An 18,126-nucleotide genomic window follows, 5' to 3' on the forward strand; every position below is an offset into this window, starting at 1 on the left:
AATTTCAAAGCTGAGTGGGGATTTGATTCCTGGTCTCATTGGTGAGTTCAGTATTGTAGCCATTACTACAGCTCCCGTGCTTTAGCTTGTAAAGACTGATGCTGGGGAAGGAGACGGGTTCTACTTTGTGAACATCCATGAGGAAGACGGTCTTGTGTGGGGAAAAAGTCAGGCCGCATGGCCAACTGCTGGGCTAACACCTTATTATATAGAACAAAGTTTGAGTCCAGTGGCACCTAAGACCAACAAAATGTAATTCTGGGTATAAGCTTTTGTTAGGGTTGCCAGGTGTGGGTTGGAAAATACCTGGAAACTTTGGGGGTGGATCCAGGAGAAGGAAGGGTTTGGGTAAGGGAGGGGCCTCAGCATGGTACAATGCCATAGAGCCCACCTTTCAAAGCAGCCATTTTCTCCAGAGGAGCTGATCTCTGTCAGCTGGAGATCAGTTGTAAAAGCAGGAGATCCCCAGGCCTCACCTGGAGGCTGGCAACCCTTTTGTGTACATGAAAGCTTATACCCCAAACTAAACTTTGTTGGTCTCAAAGGTGGCACTGGAATTCAGACATTGTTCTATTGCTTCAGACCAACACGGCTACCCACTGAATGTAACTTGTTATATAGTATTTCCTTCAATGTTCACAGATTATTGTTTTTAAGTCATAAATATACAAACAGCAACTCTCAAAATAAATACTTCCACTACTTATTCGCCATGATGTCCAAGAAAACAATTCAAGGTTAGTAGTTTCTGTTGCTCTCTTGGTCCCTGGACTGCCAGACAGGCTGACATTTCCACACACTTTGACAAGATGAAAAACTACTGGCACTGAGGTGAGAACCGAAAGATTATTAGAAGCCCTTTGCTTAAGGGGGCCGAATTAACGTTAAGCTCATTTTGTTCATTAAGGTTATGGACTGGACTGAAATCATGATACATATTACAGAAGAGGTACCACCACTGGCTTTTTGGAGCAATTGGCATTCTATACCAAGATCAGCTATGAATACCAGACCAAGTCCTGCTCTCTCCCCTATCTCCAGAATGTGGAACTTGTGAAGGAAACGACAGCAACAACAAAAAAAGGGAAATATACATATACATACACAACTCAATCTGTGGATTTCTCCTCGGTTTACTCGCCTAATCGTCCTCCTCTTCTTCCAAAATTCACTGTGCTCTCTTCTAAACACTTTCCCTCGAAAGCTCATTGTATCAGAAGAAACTCAGGCAGTGAAATAAGTCAATATTAGCCAAACATGTTCCTTTAACCTTTTGAATGCAGCAGGCTCAGAGAAGTGAAGAGAATTAGCTGAGTCCTGTGAGAGGGAAGTATATCTAAAACTGAACTTATGATGTATCTACAGAAACTGCACGAGACAGAAAAAAAAGAACTCAGTTGTAACTCATTACTTCCTGTGAGCAATGTTGGGTTGTTAAGAAGCTAGTGCTTCAGGCAGCCACAAATAAAATCTTGATAAGGATGACGTCTAAGAATAGTCCACCTAATTTCCAATTGCCCTTTTAGTGCCCACATGCAAGGAAATCCAGTTTCAGATTTTTAAAAAATCCTCCATTTTGTTAAAAACAATCCCTTGTGATTAAATAGCAAGAAAGGCTTCCTTAAGCAGGTAGAAGCAGCTGTATTCAGAAGTCATGAAAATCCACAGTACAAAAACCATGGTTTTGATTAACTCTGATTTAGGGTGATGTGTGGCTAAAAGCTGCCAACAAGTGGACCATACAACATGGTTGTACTTGGATTGTTAACTGTGCTTTGTCATGAACATCTGAATTTAAAAATTCCAGTTTGTTCACTAGTATGGCTCTTCTTAGCCTCCTGCACACAGAGAGGGATACACAGAACAATACTTAAAGACTCCAACTGCCTTCAGCTTTCAGAGGTATTTTCTGTGGATTCTCCCTCCCTCCACCTTCTCACCATGCTCTCCCTTATAACACAGGAAAATGGCAAAAAGAGAAAGGAGGATAACCTCATCATCATCATCATAGACCTTTATTGGCATCTCCCTTATAAATAAAAGCCGAATTGTGGTGGCAATACTCTAGAACATTCCACACGCTCCAAAATCAGTTCGCTCTCTGATCTGTTATTCAGAGGGTCTCCTATCCACTGGCTGCTTTGCCTGAGTCCTGCCTCCAACACTCTAAACATTTTGCTGTTCCTCTCCCCCCCCATAGCCAGTCAGAACACAGAGGTGATTTGCATATGCAGCCTCATTGGCCTTTGCCTCGGAACACAGAGGTTGTTTGCATATGCGACTTGATTGGCTTTTGCTTCTAACATTCTAAACAGTTTGCTCTTCTGAGGTAAAATGTGTCCAATCTCCAGGTGAGTGCAGGAGATCACTCAGAATTACAACTGCTTTCCAGACGGCAGAGATCAGTTCCCCTAGAGAAAATGGTGGGCTCTGTATCCTTATATACTGCTGAGGTGGCCCCCATATGACAGCCAATGTGACGTAGCAGTCAGGGCTTCAGAGCACGGGAGAGGCTGCAGGTGTGTGGGGGGTGGAAAGCTAAAGAGTGAGGGGGAAATAAAGGTCGGTTGATGATTGGCTGGGAAGGAGATAGGGTTGCCAACTCCAGGTGGGAAATTCCTGGAGATGTGAGGGATGGAGCCTGGAGAGGGTGAGGTTTCAGGAGGTGTGGGACCTTGGACAGGTACAAAGCCATAGACTCCACCCTCCAAACCAACCATTCCCTTCTGGGAACCCATCGTTCCACATCTCCAGGTGAGGGCTGGAGATCACTCAAAATTACAAGTGTTCTTTAGGTAGCAGAGATCAGTTCCCTTGGAGAAAATGGTGGACTCAGTGTCATTATACCCTGCTGAGGTCGCCATAGCAAATTGACACTGAGTGTCCAAGGCCAGGGCACCCGCCCAGAGCCTCTTTCTAGAGGCCATTGTATTTATTTCCACAATGGGCCTTTTTCCTAGTAGCATGATATTACAAAAAGATAAAATAAGATAAAACTGAGGGTTTTATACCATAGTGGTGGTGGAAAAAAAGATAAAAAACAGTCAATTGAGAATAACAAATCCCAGAGTAAGACAGTACATTAAAACTAAGTGTTAAAAACTCTTGCCCTTAGCTTCCATACAAGTGAGAGAAACTCGGCTACAGATGCAGTGATTTCAGGGGATTTATCAGAAAACAAGAAGTTAAACTCATTATCAACAATCTTTGTAGCAGGCAAAAGAGGGCAAATTAAGTAGTGACAGAAAAGAATATTGGGGGCAATGAAGAAGGATATGTTGCATAGAATCAGGTTTGTTATAGAAGCAGGTGCAAATTCTGTCCTTATAAGGGGTACCCTGTCAAAACGGCCGAAGGAAATAAATTAAACCTAGCCAACATAAAGACTCTACGATGAAGGGGGACTGTCAAATTAGAAAGATACTAAGCCATTGAATCTTGTAAAGAGAGAAGGTCAAGAAAACAGGGAAAGCACACTCCAGAGCTGCCTGCATTGATTACTTGGTCTTCAATGTCCCAGATCGAGGAGGATAACTTTAACTAAAATTATTTTAAAAATAATTTTGTACAGTTTAAGGGTTGCATTGAGGTAGCGGTACAGAAGAGATAGTAGCATTGCTGACAATCAGAAAGATAGAAAGGGGAGGGAAAGGGCTATGAAAAGACAAGACAGAAGCTAGACAGTAAGATGGAGACAATACTGATAATCCTTAAAAGGAACAGCAAGCTTGACTTGGCCTCGGCTTCTCCCCCACCATTCCCTTCCCATTTGTTGCAACTGACCAACAGGAAGTAGGATGCATATAAAGCTAGACATTGCAAACAGCCTTATATTGTGAGGGAGCTAACTATAACATCTGGAGATTTTGCTTGGTTATAGAAAAGAATCCAAGCAGCAAACTAAATAGAACTCATGAACAAGCTTAATATTAAGTATACCTGGGCCCCGATCACACGCAGAAGTAGCCATGTGAAAGGCACGACTGTGGGTGGATTTTAATGGTGTGATCACACGGGAACATCTGGCAAGCGTCCTGCACCTGTTGGCAACCCATCTCACTCCGCCAAAGACGCAGAGTTAAAAAATACCTGGGAAAATGCAGTCTCAAATGGGTTGCGACAGGCCGCAGACAGAGTTTCCCGTGTGATCACTCCAGCGCACTCAGATTGCATCACTGATCCCTCGATGAAGAGCGCCAGAAACACGTGGGGAAGAAACAACCCCGATTCACCCGCTGCTGCATCTGATCACGCAGTGGCGGGTCAAATTACTGCGGCGCAAATAGGCTCGCTTCCCCCCCCCCCGCATTTTCCAGCACGTGTGACCGGGACCCTGGTATACTAACTTGGAGGAGTGCAGCAAACTTTGGTTTAAACAGTTTATTGTGATGCAGCCAATTATAGAAGGATTAATACATTACCCTTCTCTGTCTAGTTATGGGTATCCACTGACTGGGCTGAAAAACAGAAAACACCCGCACGGAGACTCAAGGCTGACTATATGACTTTAAATGGTGCAGAGCTTTGGAGAGTAAACTTTGGACTTGCAAAACTGCCCACAAAGTTACAGTACAATCCTATGAAGAGGTACTCCAGGGTGAGCCCATTGAAATCAGTTTATTATCTTCAGCTCAGTATTATCTTGTTGATGATCTCCTGATTAGAGAATGCTTTATATTAAAACACTGTGTTTCCTGAAGTCTAGAATGCCCACTGAAATGCTTTCTTTAGGAGAACATCTCCCCCACATGCGAGAATACCAAGAACCATTTCCTAAATTAACCATTACAAGGCAAGTAATAATAAAAGTAGAGTGAAACATCTGCATTGCACTAGGATACCTTGAGAGAACTCCTGGTCACTTTGTCAGAACAAATGTGAACCTGCAATGACTTGTGGAGGGCACCTCATTTCCTTCTGCCCCACTATTTCTTTCCCCCTCCCTGAAAGCCCCCACAGCCTTTCCCCTTTTCCTGCTTTCTTCTCTCTTTCCCACCAGTCAATCTATCTTTAGCTGTGATCACACAACAGTTTGTTGTGACATGCTAGCATTATCAGTGCAGATTTAAAGGGCCGATCAGATGACATCTGCCTTTCATGGCCTAGTCATTGGCAGCCTGTCCCGCTACGCATTAGAACTGGAGTAATCAGGCATCAGGGAAAGTCCAGTAGTAAGAGAAGGTAGTACTTTCACTCCATTTCGTCTGATGTCTGAACTCTCTCAGTGTGAAAGGAACCCAGAAGGGAAGTGGGAAAGGGCACTTATGTCTCATTCATGGGTTCTGGAGCTAGCTAACGGAAGCAATTGTTCAGTTATGCACTTATGCGCATGCACCACTCCCACTGGCACAGCGTGTCCCGTGGCTGATGCGTAACACTACTGTGGACAGTTGTATTGGTAACCCACAGCAGGGTGTGCTGTCTGGTTGATATGCCTTGCAATACTTTAAGCCAGAGCAAGTAGAGGTGCTGCCATATCGTGCCAAGCTGCCAGTGTGACCGCAGCCTCTATCTGTCCCTCTGTCTTCAGCTCCCTCCCCCCAGCCTCTGCCTGGGAAAACTATGGCACAATTGTGTGGTGCCAGCCACTGGGCCAGGCCTATTTGCATGGTAGCGACTTGTGGGGGGCAAATCACTTTTCCATGTATTCCCCTCCCTACATTATTTCCCCCTTCCCTCCTTCTGGCAACCTCCATATCCTCTCCCTTTCCCTGCCTCATACTCTCATTCTCAGCCACTCACCAATCTGTTTTTTATCTGCCTCCAAACTTTAGCCATATTTATTATTTATTTACTTCAATTATACCCCAATGAGTCCTCCCTCAGAGGCCAAAACAGCCCTAGGAAGAGCCCTCCCCCTGCCTTTTACTGACAAAAATCAAGCCTAAAATGCTGTGGTTACCTAGCAACTGCCACTGAAGGCTTCCAATTTTTTTGAAGCTGCAGGTGAAGCTTTTATCATTTTTTAACCATCCAACGTTGTTGGGATGTTTTTTAAGATTTCAAATTTTTCTGCCAAGCTGGGGCATTTTTAAGGGTTTGTTTTTTTTTTTAGAACAAAATCTGACTTGTTCATTCACAGCTCCAAACAAGGATTAAGGTTTGGGTTCTGACTAGGGTTGCCAAGTTGATCGGACTCACCGGCGGGGGAGCGTCGCCAGGGTCCGGGAGCCGCTGTTGGACGCACACGCGCAAAGCGCACACGCGCCGCCAGAACGTCACAGGAAGTGACGCACGACATAGAGCATGTTGGGGGCAAGGTCGCAATCGTTGGAGGAAAAACCATAGAGTTTTCCCTCCAACAATTGGGGCCACGCCCCCAACGTGATCTACATGGTTGCATCACTTCCTGTGACGCAGCAACGCTGCGCTTCGGGGGGCGGGGTTCCCCCGGGGCCCGATTCTGCAGCGGCGGAAATCAGGCCTCCAAAGCGGGGGGTTACCCGCCCCCCGCCCCCACTTGGCAGCCCTAGTTCTGACCTTTAAGGCCCTTAATGGTCAGGGACCTACATACCTTCGGGATCGCCTCTCCAAGTATGTCCCTGGAAAAGCACTGCACTCAGGAAACAAGAAGTTCCTAGTGGTCCCCAGCCTGAGAGAAATTCGGCTGTCCTCAACCAGGGCCACGGCTTTTTTGGCCCTGGTCCCTACCTGATGGAACTCTCTGCTGGAAGACATCCATGCCCTGCGGGAGCTATTAACTTTCCGCAGGGCATGTAATGCAGAGGACATGTGGCACTCTCATATACTCTTCCCATTCCTCATAACCCCTCCCACCAAGGAGGCTAGGGGAGCTGATTTTCTGCCATCTGGTATATGTTTCCTGTTTTCATTCATCAATCTGTTTTAATGGTTCTAATGTTGTTTAATTGTTATTATTCTGTTGTAAGCTGCCCTGAGCCCTACTTGTAGGGAAGGGCAGCCTAGAAAATCTCAATCAATCAATCACTGGGTTTAAGTGGGAACCCGCAAAGAGTTACAGGGTGAATTTCCCTCTCCTACTATTTCTTTTCCCCCCTTCCTTGAAAGCCCCCATGGCCTGTCCCCCTTTCCTTCCTCCTTTCCACTGTCATGGGCTCTTTCAAGCAAAAGCCTGTTCTGTGGCCATGTTCCATAATTTCTGGTTTTGGTGAGAGATTCTAGAAGCTGCAGCAGTTTCCATTGTTAATTTCATTGCTGCATGCAGTTTCTTTTTAACAAGCACCACCAACAAGACAAAAAACATTATTTGCAGCATAATTAACTATTGGATACTTACCAATTAGCCTAATTTATTCAGACCAAATTTGATTCCCCCCCCTCTTGTAGTAGCTCTATCTTTTTAATGATGTTGTTAATGGCTGACCCTTTTCCTGAGGGTAGGGGACTGAAAAGTACCTTTACAATATTTATTTTTCCCTCTGAATTGTCACAACATCTATGGATTTCTCCTATAAATGCTGTAGGGAAAAAAATATTTTAAATTTATTCCAATTACAATGTACCACAAAATCCTACAATTCTGTGTACATCTCATGATGTACTTTCAATATCCCTGCCCTCTCTTCATAGAATACCAGAATGGATTGAATTTGGATGCAAAGTGTTTATTTGGCAAACTATTTTCGTAGCTGATTATGCCTACTTCATTTTGCTCACTGATTGCAAGAAATAATTTGTTCATCATGTAACAATTTTATGCTGACTGTAGTAACCTGATTGTTTGCAGTATTCAGGTGTCACATCTTTCTTTGGCAATGCTATAAAGCTTCTAAAAAAGGTCATGCTCAGTTTGCAATTTGCAAACACACTGGATGTAGTCTTGTAAATCTTACAAAAGTATCTTTGAGACCCATCTAGCTTGATGTGAGAGGGAACGATGGGAGGTTCCTTCAAACAACCCTATTCAATTTACCCCCTATTAAACTGCTGGAAAACTCAAGGACTCTTGGATGAATTAGATTGCTTGACTCCAATCTTGTGGTTCAGGTCTGGTTATGGTACTGAAATGACCTTGCTGACCTGCGTGGATAACCTAGGCCAGGTGATGCATGGGGGGGGGATGTGACCTTCATGATTCTACTATACTTCTCAGCAGCTTTGAGAATCTTTGTAGACCACCTTTGGGGGTTAGAGCTGGGAAGCACCATTCTGCAGTGCTTTAGTCCTGTCTGGATGATAGGTTTCAGAAGGTGATGCTGGCAGTCTGCTACCTGGCCTCGTAGGGTCCAACAAGGTTCCAGGTTGAACCCCAAGCTTTTAAACATCTACATGAAGCCACTGGGAGAGGCCATGCAGAGATATGAGATAGGATGTCACCAATATGTGGATTATATTCAGCTCTATTTTGTACTTCTAGGAGATCACCAGGAGACTGTGAAAACTGTGAAGCAGTGATCCATGAACTTAGGCATTCCCTGTTCTGGATGGATCACACTCCCCCTAAAGTAACAGGTTCGTATCTTGGGGGTGCTGCTGGACCCAGGCCTCTAAACTGATAAACAGGTGACTTCACTGATTTTGCTGAACCCTTCCTGGGTGAAAAGGATCTTGCCCCTGTGGTGCATGCCCCAATGAACATCTAGATTAGACTACTGCAATGTGCTGTCTGTGGGGCTGCCTTTGAAGTGTGCCTGGAAGTCACATTTGGCACAGAATGTTGTGGTCAGAATGCTGACAGAAGTAGTTCATAGAAACCATTATCAATCCACTAATCCTCTGCCTACAATGGCTCCCAATTTCATTCTTGGCCAGCTCAAGGTGCTGGTATTGACCTTGGGGCCAGCATATTTTAAAGACCTTATGAAGCCACCCACAATGTTTGCCACCAGCAACTGGTATTCAGAAATATGGTGCCTCTGAACAAGGGGATTCCATTTATTTATTTACTTAATTTATGCCCTGCCTTTCTATATACAACGGGGACACAAAGTGGCTTATTAATATTCTCTTCTCCATTTTATCCTTAAAATAACCCTGTGAGGAAAGTTTGGCTGCGACTGTGTGACTGCTCCAAAGCCAACCAGCAAGCTTCAATGATAGACTGGAGATTCAAACTTGGTTCTCCCAGACTCTTGCTCAACACTCTAACCACTATACTGTGTTGACTCATTTAGCCATTGCAGGTTGATATTAATCTATGGACCTATAATGCTTGAATTTGTCTTTTAAAGCTATCTAGAGTGGTGATCATCACTACATCTTGCAGGACTGAATTCTGAAACTGAAGTGTTACATGAAGCCTTTTGTCTGTACTGAGGAATTCTTCTTTATTGTCCTGAAATGAACAGCAGCTAAAGATATTTTGCTATAGGAGAAAACACTGGGGTGGACTCTGGGACACCACTGAGACTGAATCTCCTCCCTTTCTTTAGTGACCCAAGACATCATGAATCAAAAGTGCTCCAAGCTACACAGCCGCATCCTGGCTTCTTTTTGTCCGATCCTCTATAGAATGTGATGGAATGCTGGAGGAGTGGGCTGGAATGTGGGGAAGTGGTTATTCTGCAGCTAGCCTAGGCCTTTGATGGCTGGCAGAAGGGTGGCTTCAGTGTACTCCCACTTAGTGAAGCATGGAAAGGCAAGGATGCCTGGCAATAAAGAATGGAAAAGAAAGCAGGAGCTCTCTGCCAAGCTATGCAGACATTCCCAGTGGCTACCAATGAGGAACCACAACCTTAACAAAGTTGATATTTGTCCTTGTTTATCCCCTATACCACCAACACTGGCTGAGTTTTGAAAGCTTCTCACATGTCACTATGAAAAGAACAGCCAGGGCAAAACGTCCCTGACAGATTAGAGATTTAACACAGGATGCCTCCAAGTATGCTGAGCTAACATTTAGATGTTTCTTTTTCAAGGGACTGGGAAGGAAACTGTGCATTTTATGTAAGACTATCTTTTTAAGGGGAAAAATTCTGTTCCCTGGTTGACTTTGGGGTACAAATTAAACAAAAATTAAGGAGACCAATTCAAATTATAGAAAGATGAAAAAGTTGCCTTGGGCAAGCCTGAGCCAGTGTAACATAAGCTATCCCCTGCTTTTTTGGCAGAAAAGAACTATAATGATCTGTTACATTTTAATCTCACCCTACATCTAAGGAGATCAGCATGGTGCGCATGGTGCTCCCTTTCTCCACTATATCCCCACAGCATCCTGGTGAGATAGGTTAGGCTGAAAGAAAGTGACAGTCCCAAAGTCACCCAATCAGGTGTTTTTTTATGAGTAGGGATTTCAACCCAGATCTCCAGTTCAGCACTCTAACAACTACACCACCCTACCTTAATTACTATTTACCCTTATTGTGGTTGTACAAAGAAAAGAGGGGGTTTGTACTTTGGTCTCTCCAATACCCCCCAGCATGAGACATTAACTGGACTCAACCACTAAAAAGGCAATATACATTGCTTCAGCTAGCAAACCGAAATGGAACTCTTTATGAGATTGTTCTCTCCACTTCTTGTTTCAGAAAAGACAAGGAATGCAGCAAGCACATCCGTTAGCAAAACAGCAATGGCAGCTCTGCTTCCTCAACAGGTAAAGAAAGCCATAAACTTTAAAACGAGTAACTGAAAAGAGACTGTGGACACTGGAGGCAGTGCCTGAAAATGAAACTGAGCTGCATGGGTCGACAAAGGAGATGTTTCCCATGGACACACACAGCAACCTTAGGTCTTCAAACTGGGAGTACAGGAGTAAGGCTTCTGCAAGGGGTGGTACAATATATGTTCCTGTTACTTGCCACCTAGTGGCCAAGTGGCAGATACTTTTTGTTGAGCAGTCAGACTAGGCATGATCCTGGGGAATGTGGGGTTAGTGGAGGCCATTTCCAAGATGGATGTCCTGCTGAGACCTTGTGTGCTAGAGCTTAAACAAAGCAGATTTATACTCTTGCCTTGCTGGTATAGACTCCATCTTTCTAGGTGACAGTTACAAGCACTGGTACATCAAGGCCCCTTTCACATTACTGTTCAGAATTGGATGTTACCCGTTGTTGACCCGGTGCCGAGTAAAGCGATACAAGGATATAGGTTTCATACAGCAAATTTAATTCCATTAATGAGCCATCTCTGAAGCGATCTGGCCATTCCAAACAGTGCTGTGCTTTCCCCCATCACCACCCTTTTCCACCACGCAATCTTCCTTGAACTGTTAAAAAGCAGCACCATTGAGATGCCTTGGCATTGAGATACTTTGAGATTGTTACATGGATACAGGAGGAGAGAAGTAGCTCATTGGGCAGCGGGTGCTCAGGGCATCAATGATTGGTGTTACAGAAGTTGCTAACCTAAGGTGTTTGTAGCAAATGGCCTGATGTTCCCCCATCCATGCAGCCCATAAATGCCCAGACATGATTGGCTGGTAAGTGCCTTGTTGCCAAGAGACTCTCAGGTATATACCTATCCATGTAACAACAGCTGCAATCTCAATATATCTCAGTGGTGACAAGGTATCTCAATGGTGCTGGTGTAGCACTGAAGAGCTATATTGGTCTAGCACTATAGCGCTCAACTTAGAATATTAAAAAAAAGGTCAAGGAAGATCGTGCAGTGAAAAAGGGTGGAGAGGGAAGCACGGTGCTGTTGGAAGCACTGCAAACATTTTAATCACCATACTACAATGATTCAAAAGCACAAAGAAGAGGTGAAAACAGAAGAAAGCAGTTTACCTCAATAACAGCTCAACCAATAACTCAAAGGGAGATAGAGTACCCACAGAATACTGGAGTCAGGAACTTAGGTGGTGGCTACAAGCATGGACGACTTCAAAAGGGAATTAGATAAGCATATGGAGCAGAGGTCCATCAGTGGCTATTAGCCACAAGGTATAGATAGGGACTCTGGGGCAAGTGATGTTCTGTCTTCTTGGTGCTTGGGGGGGGGATCAACACTGGGAGGGCTTCTAATGTCCTGGTCCCACTGGTAGACCTCCTGATGGCACCTGGTATTTTTGGCCACTGTGTGACAGAGTGTTGGACTGGATGGGCCTTTGGCCTGATCCAACATTGGCGTCTCTTATGTTCTTATGTCTTCACCTTCTGTGGCAGCCATTTGATGACATCCATTCTGTGCCTGTGCCCACCAAGCTATATCAGAATTCCAAAGATGCCCACAGGCTCAAAAAGATTTGGGACCACTGGCTTAGTCCTTAGTTAATATGTTTAGGATTGTAGTCTTATGGCTCCAGTTAGCTGCCAAATTTGATTTTTCTTTCAGATTCAGGATTGACCTTGTGCTCCCATGTAACTTCTGCCAACAATCAGTCATTAAGACCTCTCATTAAGGGACAGGATAATAATAGCCTTCTTCTTCCTTCCACAAGACTTTCACAAGACAGGAAATCATCAAGCAGATGTTGGAAGGCCAAAAACTCTTCTTGATTTCTGAGCTTTCAGAGAGAGGATAGTAATTTACTTTTCACATTTCATTCACATTTTGTCCACCAAAGGCTTTTCCTAACGGAAGTGTAGCTTCATCCCACAGATGCTTCTAGGGGAGCAAATCACATTGGGCTCCTTAAACATTATATGTATACCTAGCCTGGGCTTTCCTTCAAGCCTTGAAATAGGTGCCTATAATAGACAGAAGATCTGATACTTAATTGTGTTGTGCTTTTCCTATACCCATAATAACCCTTTCTCCTTCCCTTCTGGTGTGATAACAGGAATAGCTCTTGAACTGCTTGATCAGCTGTTAACTAATTAATTTGGTGCATGCTTGTACAACAGGCTCAGGAAAAATAAATGTGGTTTTGTTGAAGCATTTTACGTGGAGTGTGTACGGGAGTGTTTGGAAGCTCAAATGGGCCCTGGGTGCAGCAAGACTGATAAAGAAAAAAAAAAGTGAGATTGCACTCCACACTTATCCTCTGCCTACAAACTAAGCCTTTCCTCCTGCAGCATAGATGTAAGAAATTATGTTTGAAACATTAAGGAATGGCTACACAAGCCTAGGTAACATCTTAGTCCTTGATATAGCAAAGTCCTCTGCACACATTCTTAGGTCTTCCCCATAAGACTGGTCACTGGGCAAAAACTGTACGGCCATACTTCAGTTGTTTCAGGTAGCTGAGATGCCTGTTCTCAATGAAATGGTACAGTTTCAAAGAGAAAGTTTTTTGCCCAACACATTAGCCACTAAATGTTATCACTGGGGAAATGCAACCCATTGCTATTTAAATTCAGCTTGAACTTTGGTTACCAAGTTTCACCAGAATGTGGTGCATAATTCCTGTGACAGTTCCTTCTCTCTCATGATGACTAATGGGACCTTTCCAAGAAAAAAAAAAGCAGAAGTATTAGCACCATAGAAAATGTATTTCCCAAGCTATCAAAACTGCCTGATGTTGCCAGCATGGTATGTTAGTTAGAATGTTTGATTAGTATCTGGAAAACCCAGGTTCAAATCCCTACTCTACCATGGAAGCTTGTTGGATGACTTTGAGCCAGTCATACACTATCAACCTAACCTATTTCACAGGGTTGTTGTGAGGATAAAATGGAGATTATGTGCTTTGGGTCTCAACTGGTGAAAGAGGAGCTGTAAATTAAATAAACATTTCATACTCAAAATCATCCCCGCAAATAAAAGAAAAATCTTTTCATCACTCTTCAAATGATTAATTTTCAAGTTTCTCGTGTCAATGTACAGTAAGCAAAAGGTCAGGAAAAATGCTCTATAAAATGTTTTGTTTTTGCTTTTTAGTTTATTCTGGCACAAGTTATAAATAAGACATTTTGGTTTTTTAGTTATCAAGCCTGGCAGTAGAGAGAGAGTCTATATCTTGGTTCCAGGTATATAAGTTTAGCATTCCTCAGCAGGCTAGCCCTAGTAGCCCTAATCCGGATGGCCCAGGCTAGTCCGATCTAATCAGGTCTCAAAAGCAAACTACTTGGATGGGAGACCACCAAGGAAGTCCAGGGTCACCACACAGAATCCGGCAACAACAAACCTCCTCTGTTTGTCTCTTGCCTTGACTACCCTAGAGGAACACCATAAGTTGGTTGTGACTTGATGGCCATAGTCCTTGAAGCCGCAGAAACATTTTCTATCTTAACTTGATAACAACAAAACAATTCGAGATACCACTGAATTCCATCACACAAAGACACCATTGTGAATATACTCTTCCAGTGATGGCATGTAATTGTGCCACAATGGACTGGGTAGGGTCCTGGAGGCTTCTACAGAGCAGTAGGCATTACCACACATTACATAGTTACTTAGAAAATTCATATGCCACCTCTCAAGAAAACTCTCACATGTAAAATAGTATGATGGATAAAACTATAGCATGAAAACAAGCTGTAAACACTTATACAGAGGCTTCTCAAGCAAGTGGTTTGAAGTGATTTACAGTACAATCCTACGAAACTTTCCTGTTTGTAAGCCCCACTGAATAGTCTCAAGTAGATTTGCTTCGGATTTCACTGCAAAAAATATAATTGTGACACATCAGCTTTGGAAATATTTGTGCCTATACTAATTGGCTATCAACAATATACCAGGGATGTCACAACCTATTGACAAAAATAGATTGGAGGGGAGCATCTGTCTTTAAAATTAGGCATGGTTATCTTCAAGTATTTGAAGGGATGTCATATTAAGGATGGAGCAGAGTTTTTCTGTTGCCCCGGAAGGTCGGACTAGAACCAGTGGGTTGAAATTAAATCAAAAGAGTTTTTGGGTAAACATTAAGAAGTACTTCCTGACAGAGCAGTTCCTCAGTGGAACTGACTTCCTTGGAGGTCGCAGACCTCTCGTTCTTTGGAAATTTTAAAACAGAAGCTAGATAGCCATCTGACAGCAATGCTGTGAATTTAGGCAGACTGTGAGAGGGAGGGCAGGAAGGGATGAGCCAGTGATCTGCTCTTGTAGCCCTTTCTCATATGCCCAGGGTAATGACAATCACCACTTTGGTGTCATGAAGGAATGTTCCTCCAGGCCATTTGGACCAGGGAACCTGGAGGTTTTTTGCCTTCCTCTGAGCATACAGCAGGGGTCACTGGGGAAGGTAGCCGTGAATTTCCTGCATTGTGCAGGGGGTTAGACTGGATGACCCTTGGGATCCCTTCCAGCTTTGTGTTTCTATGATTCATACCCTGTTTCCCCGAAAGTAAGACATCCCCCGAAAATAAGACCTACTTACAGTTTTGCCTCTCGCTGAAATATAAGGCATCCCCCAAAAATAAGACCTCCCCCAAACATAAGGCCTCCCCGATAATAAGGCCCCCCGAAGCTACCGTAACTCTGGACTCTGGGCAGCTCACTGTTGGCCGCCGCGCAGCCGGAGCAGACAGGAAGTGTGAGGCCTCTTTTAATCAGAGAGCCCGCGCCGCCGCCAGGACAAGCTGCCGCCTGCTGCTCGCTCTGCCCTGACAGAGTGTACCATATTCTTCTTCATGGAAAAATAAGACATCCCCTGAAAATAAGACCTAGCACATCTTTGGGAGCAAAAATTAATATAAGACACTGTCTTATTTTTGGGAAAACAGGGTAGTTAGCCTCTTAATCATGGAGCCCTTTCTCCCTTCTCAAGATATAGGGTCCAGATGCTGGCATAAATCTAGTGAATCACTGGGTATACAGGAGCAGAAAAGCGGTTACAGCAGGATAACCTGGCAGCCTGTGAGTAAAAACATGCCCAGACTGAGGGAAAGCAGTGGGTTTGGGTCCTGAATAACAGGCCATGGCAGCAACTTGTCCTGGCTCAAAATGCAGGTGGCTCTTCAAATGGTGGCCTTAGGAAGCACAGGGAGTAAAGAACTAGTGCCTGATTCATAGGGTTTGTGCTCCATGCCCCAGAGGGCCTGCCTTGGTTACTTGCTTGTACAAGTAAATGTGGATGAAAGTATGGCATGTATAGCTCTTGTTCAAATCAGACAAGTCTTTATGGAGAGCAGGTCCCTACTCATGGCAGAACTAAAATGCATCTGCAACAAGCAGGGTAGTCACACACACAGGGCTTTCAAATAACATGCTTTTCCATGCGCTTCATTATTTCCATCTGGCAAGTATTACTTTGAAGCTGCGCTGAGTTGCTGTAATATTGCACCTATGCACAAGAACAAATATTCAGAAGGATCCTTCCCATAAGACAAGTGACTGGAACTCATCTGTGTATGAACTAGCAATGATTCATATATCAGTGTCAATATTCTACTTATGTTAACACTGGGACATGCCAGCTGGGAGCTCTCCAACTTCAACTTCTGTGATGAATGAATGATTGAAATATATTTTTCCAGATGGTGATTAAAGAAATCTGCCTAATGAAACTTATGAACTAATTTTTTTCTGAATGAATTTACAGATGACTTATGCTCAGAGACAAAAAGAACAAGCACAAGCAGCAAATGTGTCCTGTCCACTGAAATCATTGGAAATTTCCCATTTCACTCATGAACTCACTGGGAGTGTTCAGACAAGTCACATCCTATCAGCTTCTTAGTTCTGCATTTGTTAAATGGGGATGAAAATGGTCCCGCACACATGATTACTATAATAATAAATGAAACAAAGACTGCTAAGCATTATTATATATTTTAACACTACAGCAAACATCAGAATGGAGAATGGAGAAGCAAGTCCAAAGAAAAGCAGAACTAATGCAAAAGTTAACCATTTTCAAAACTCACTCTGTCACACACTACAAATTCATGTAGCCATTTGAGAGTGGAATGTAGCTTTAAAAACATGTAGTAAAATCTAAGGTTCAGTTTCACTTCCACAAGCTTTTTCTGCTTTACTTTTATAATGAATTTTCAAAAATATTTTGTTTATAATGCTGTGCCTTGGGATCTTTCACACTCGCCTGCCCGTGCCATGCTGTGGTTAAGCTAGTAGGATAAACTCAGATACTAGTTCAGTTCCATTCTGTTTTCTTTACACCACAGACATTTCTGGGATTCCTAGATAGCATCTGCTGGGTGGGGGGTTCTCCATAGTTTCAACATGTACCAAAAAGCAGAAACATAGGTGCATTTCCACATCTTATCTTCCATCTCCCACACACGCACCTATTCTGAGAATTTCATAATAAGATTTCCAGAGGCTTAGTCCATAACAAACAGTCTTAAACCACATCAAGCAATATAGTTACAACTTACATCCCACCTTTCTTTGTAGTTCACAGCAGATTACAAATAATAAATTTAAACATAATTTAAAGCCAACAAAATAAACCCCCAAATAACCCCAAGTATACTGGCTTTCAGGCTCCAGATGTGTCAGAAGCCAAGCAAGGCAGAGTCATTGTCCAAGGTCAGGGGTCCAGGAGTCACTGAGCCCTGGCTGACCCAAGACACCAAGAGATATGTGCAGCTTTTACCCTATTAACAGCCCCATGCCTGAAGGAGTCCATTCCACAAAGTGTGAGCTACAATGGAGAAGGCATGGATTCTGGTTGATGCCAGGTGGGCTACCTTCAGTGGGGATACAATCAGCAGTTGGCAGGCATACCATGGCAATGTACTGGGGAAGACAGTCTTTTAGTAGTGCTGTTAAGAGAACTTTTCTGAATCCCTCTGTATCCAATTTCTCCTAGAAATCCAACACTTCAGGAATTTAGACAGTTTCTGATCAATTCTGTTTCGATCAAAGAGAAATTTGAAGGGAGGGCAGAAAGGGAGGTTCTGCAAAATTTCAGAATTTCACTCTGTAGATGCTCAGAGGCAGTCAATGTCTTCCCAAACCTTCCTATCCTCCTGCTACAGCACCACCCAGCAATGTGCAATGTGAGACAACTGCAAGGACTGACATAACGAAACCATAAACGAGACAAGTTAAAGAAAATCTCTTTTAAAACAGAAAAGAGAGAATAAAAGAAAATCAATAACTGTATCTAAAAAAGTGATTTCTTTAAAAAGATACTCCCCTCCCCATAACAGTGCTGTCCTTTAGATATGTGGGTTCTAGCCCATAAAGGGCTTTCCAAATCATCACCAATACTGTCAATTGCTTCAGAAACAAACTGGCAGCGAGACATGTTCCAATTGGTTACCCTATGATAATAATCAGGGTACCACTTTCTGAACGACCTAAATTTTCTGCGATGTCTTCAAGGGTGGCCCAGTGTAAAGCCATTTAAAGCAGTCCAACCACAAGGTTACAAAAGTATAGATGAGCATGGTCAGATCATGAATCTAA

The 18,126-nt window shown here is 43.4% G+C and overlaps 1 protein-coding gene across 2 annotated transcripts in view; it reads right to left on the minus strand.

Moving 5' to 3' along the window:
• The window catches only part of DOCK10 (dedicator of cytokinesis 10), a 292,508-nt gene that overhangs the window by 185,654 nt on the left and 88,728 nt on the right, over nt 1-18,126 (minus strand). The window contains exon 1 of one of the 2 annotated variants that reach the window (XM_015412000.1): nt 1,105-1,209. The exons of the other annotated variant lie outside the window; for it this stretch is intronic. Within the exon in view, the coding sequence (XP_015267486.1) occupies nt 1,105-1,209 (105 nt within the window). Of the gene's footprint in view, nt 1-1,104; nt 1,210-18,126 lie in introns of those variants that run through there. 2 annotated transcript variants of the gene reach the window in all.

This window comes from Gekko japonicus, unplaced genomic scaffold (genome assembly GCF_001447785.1).
Source record: "Gekko japonicus isolate JY-2015 unplaced genomic scaffold, Gekko_japonicus_V1.1 scaffold825, whole genome shotgun sequence".
Lineage (NCBI taxonomy): Eukaryota > Metazoa > Chordata > Lepidosauria > Squamata > Gekkonidae > Gekko > Gekko japonicus.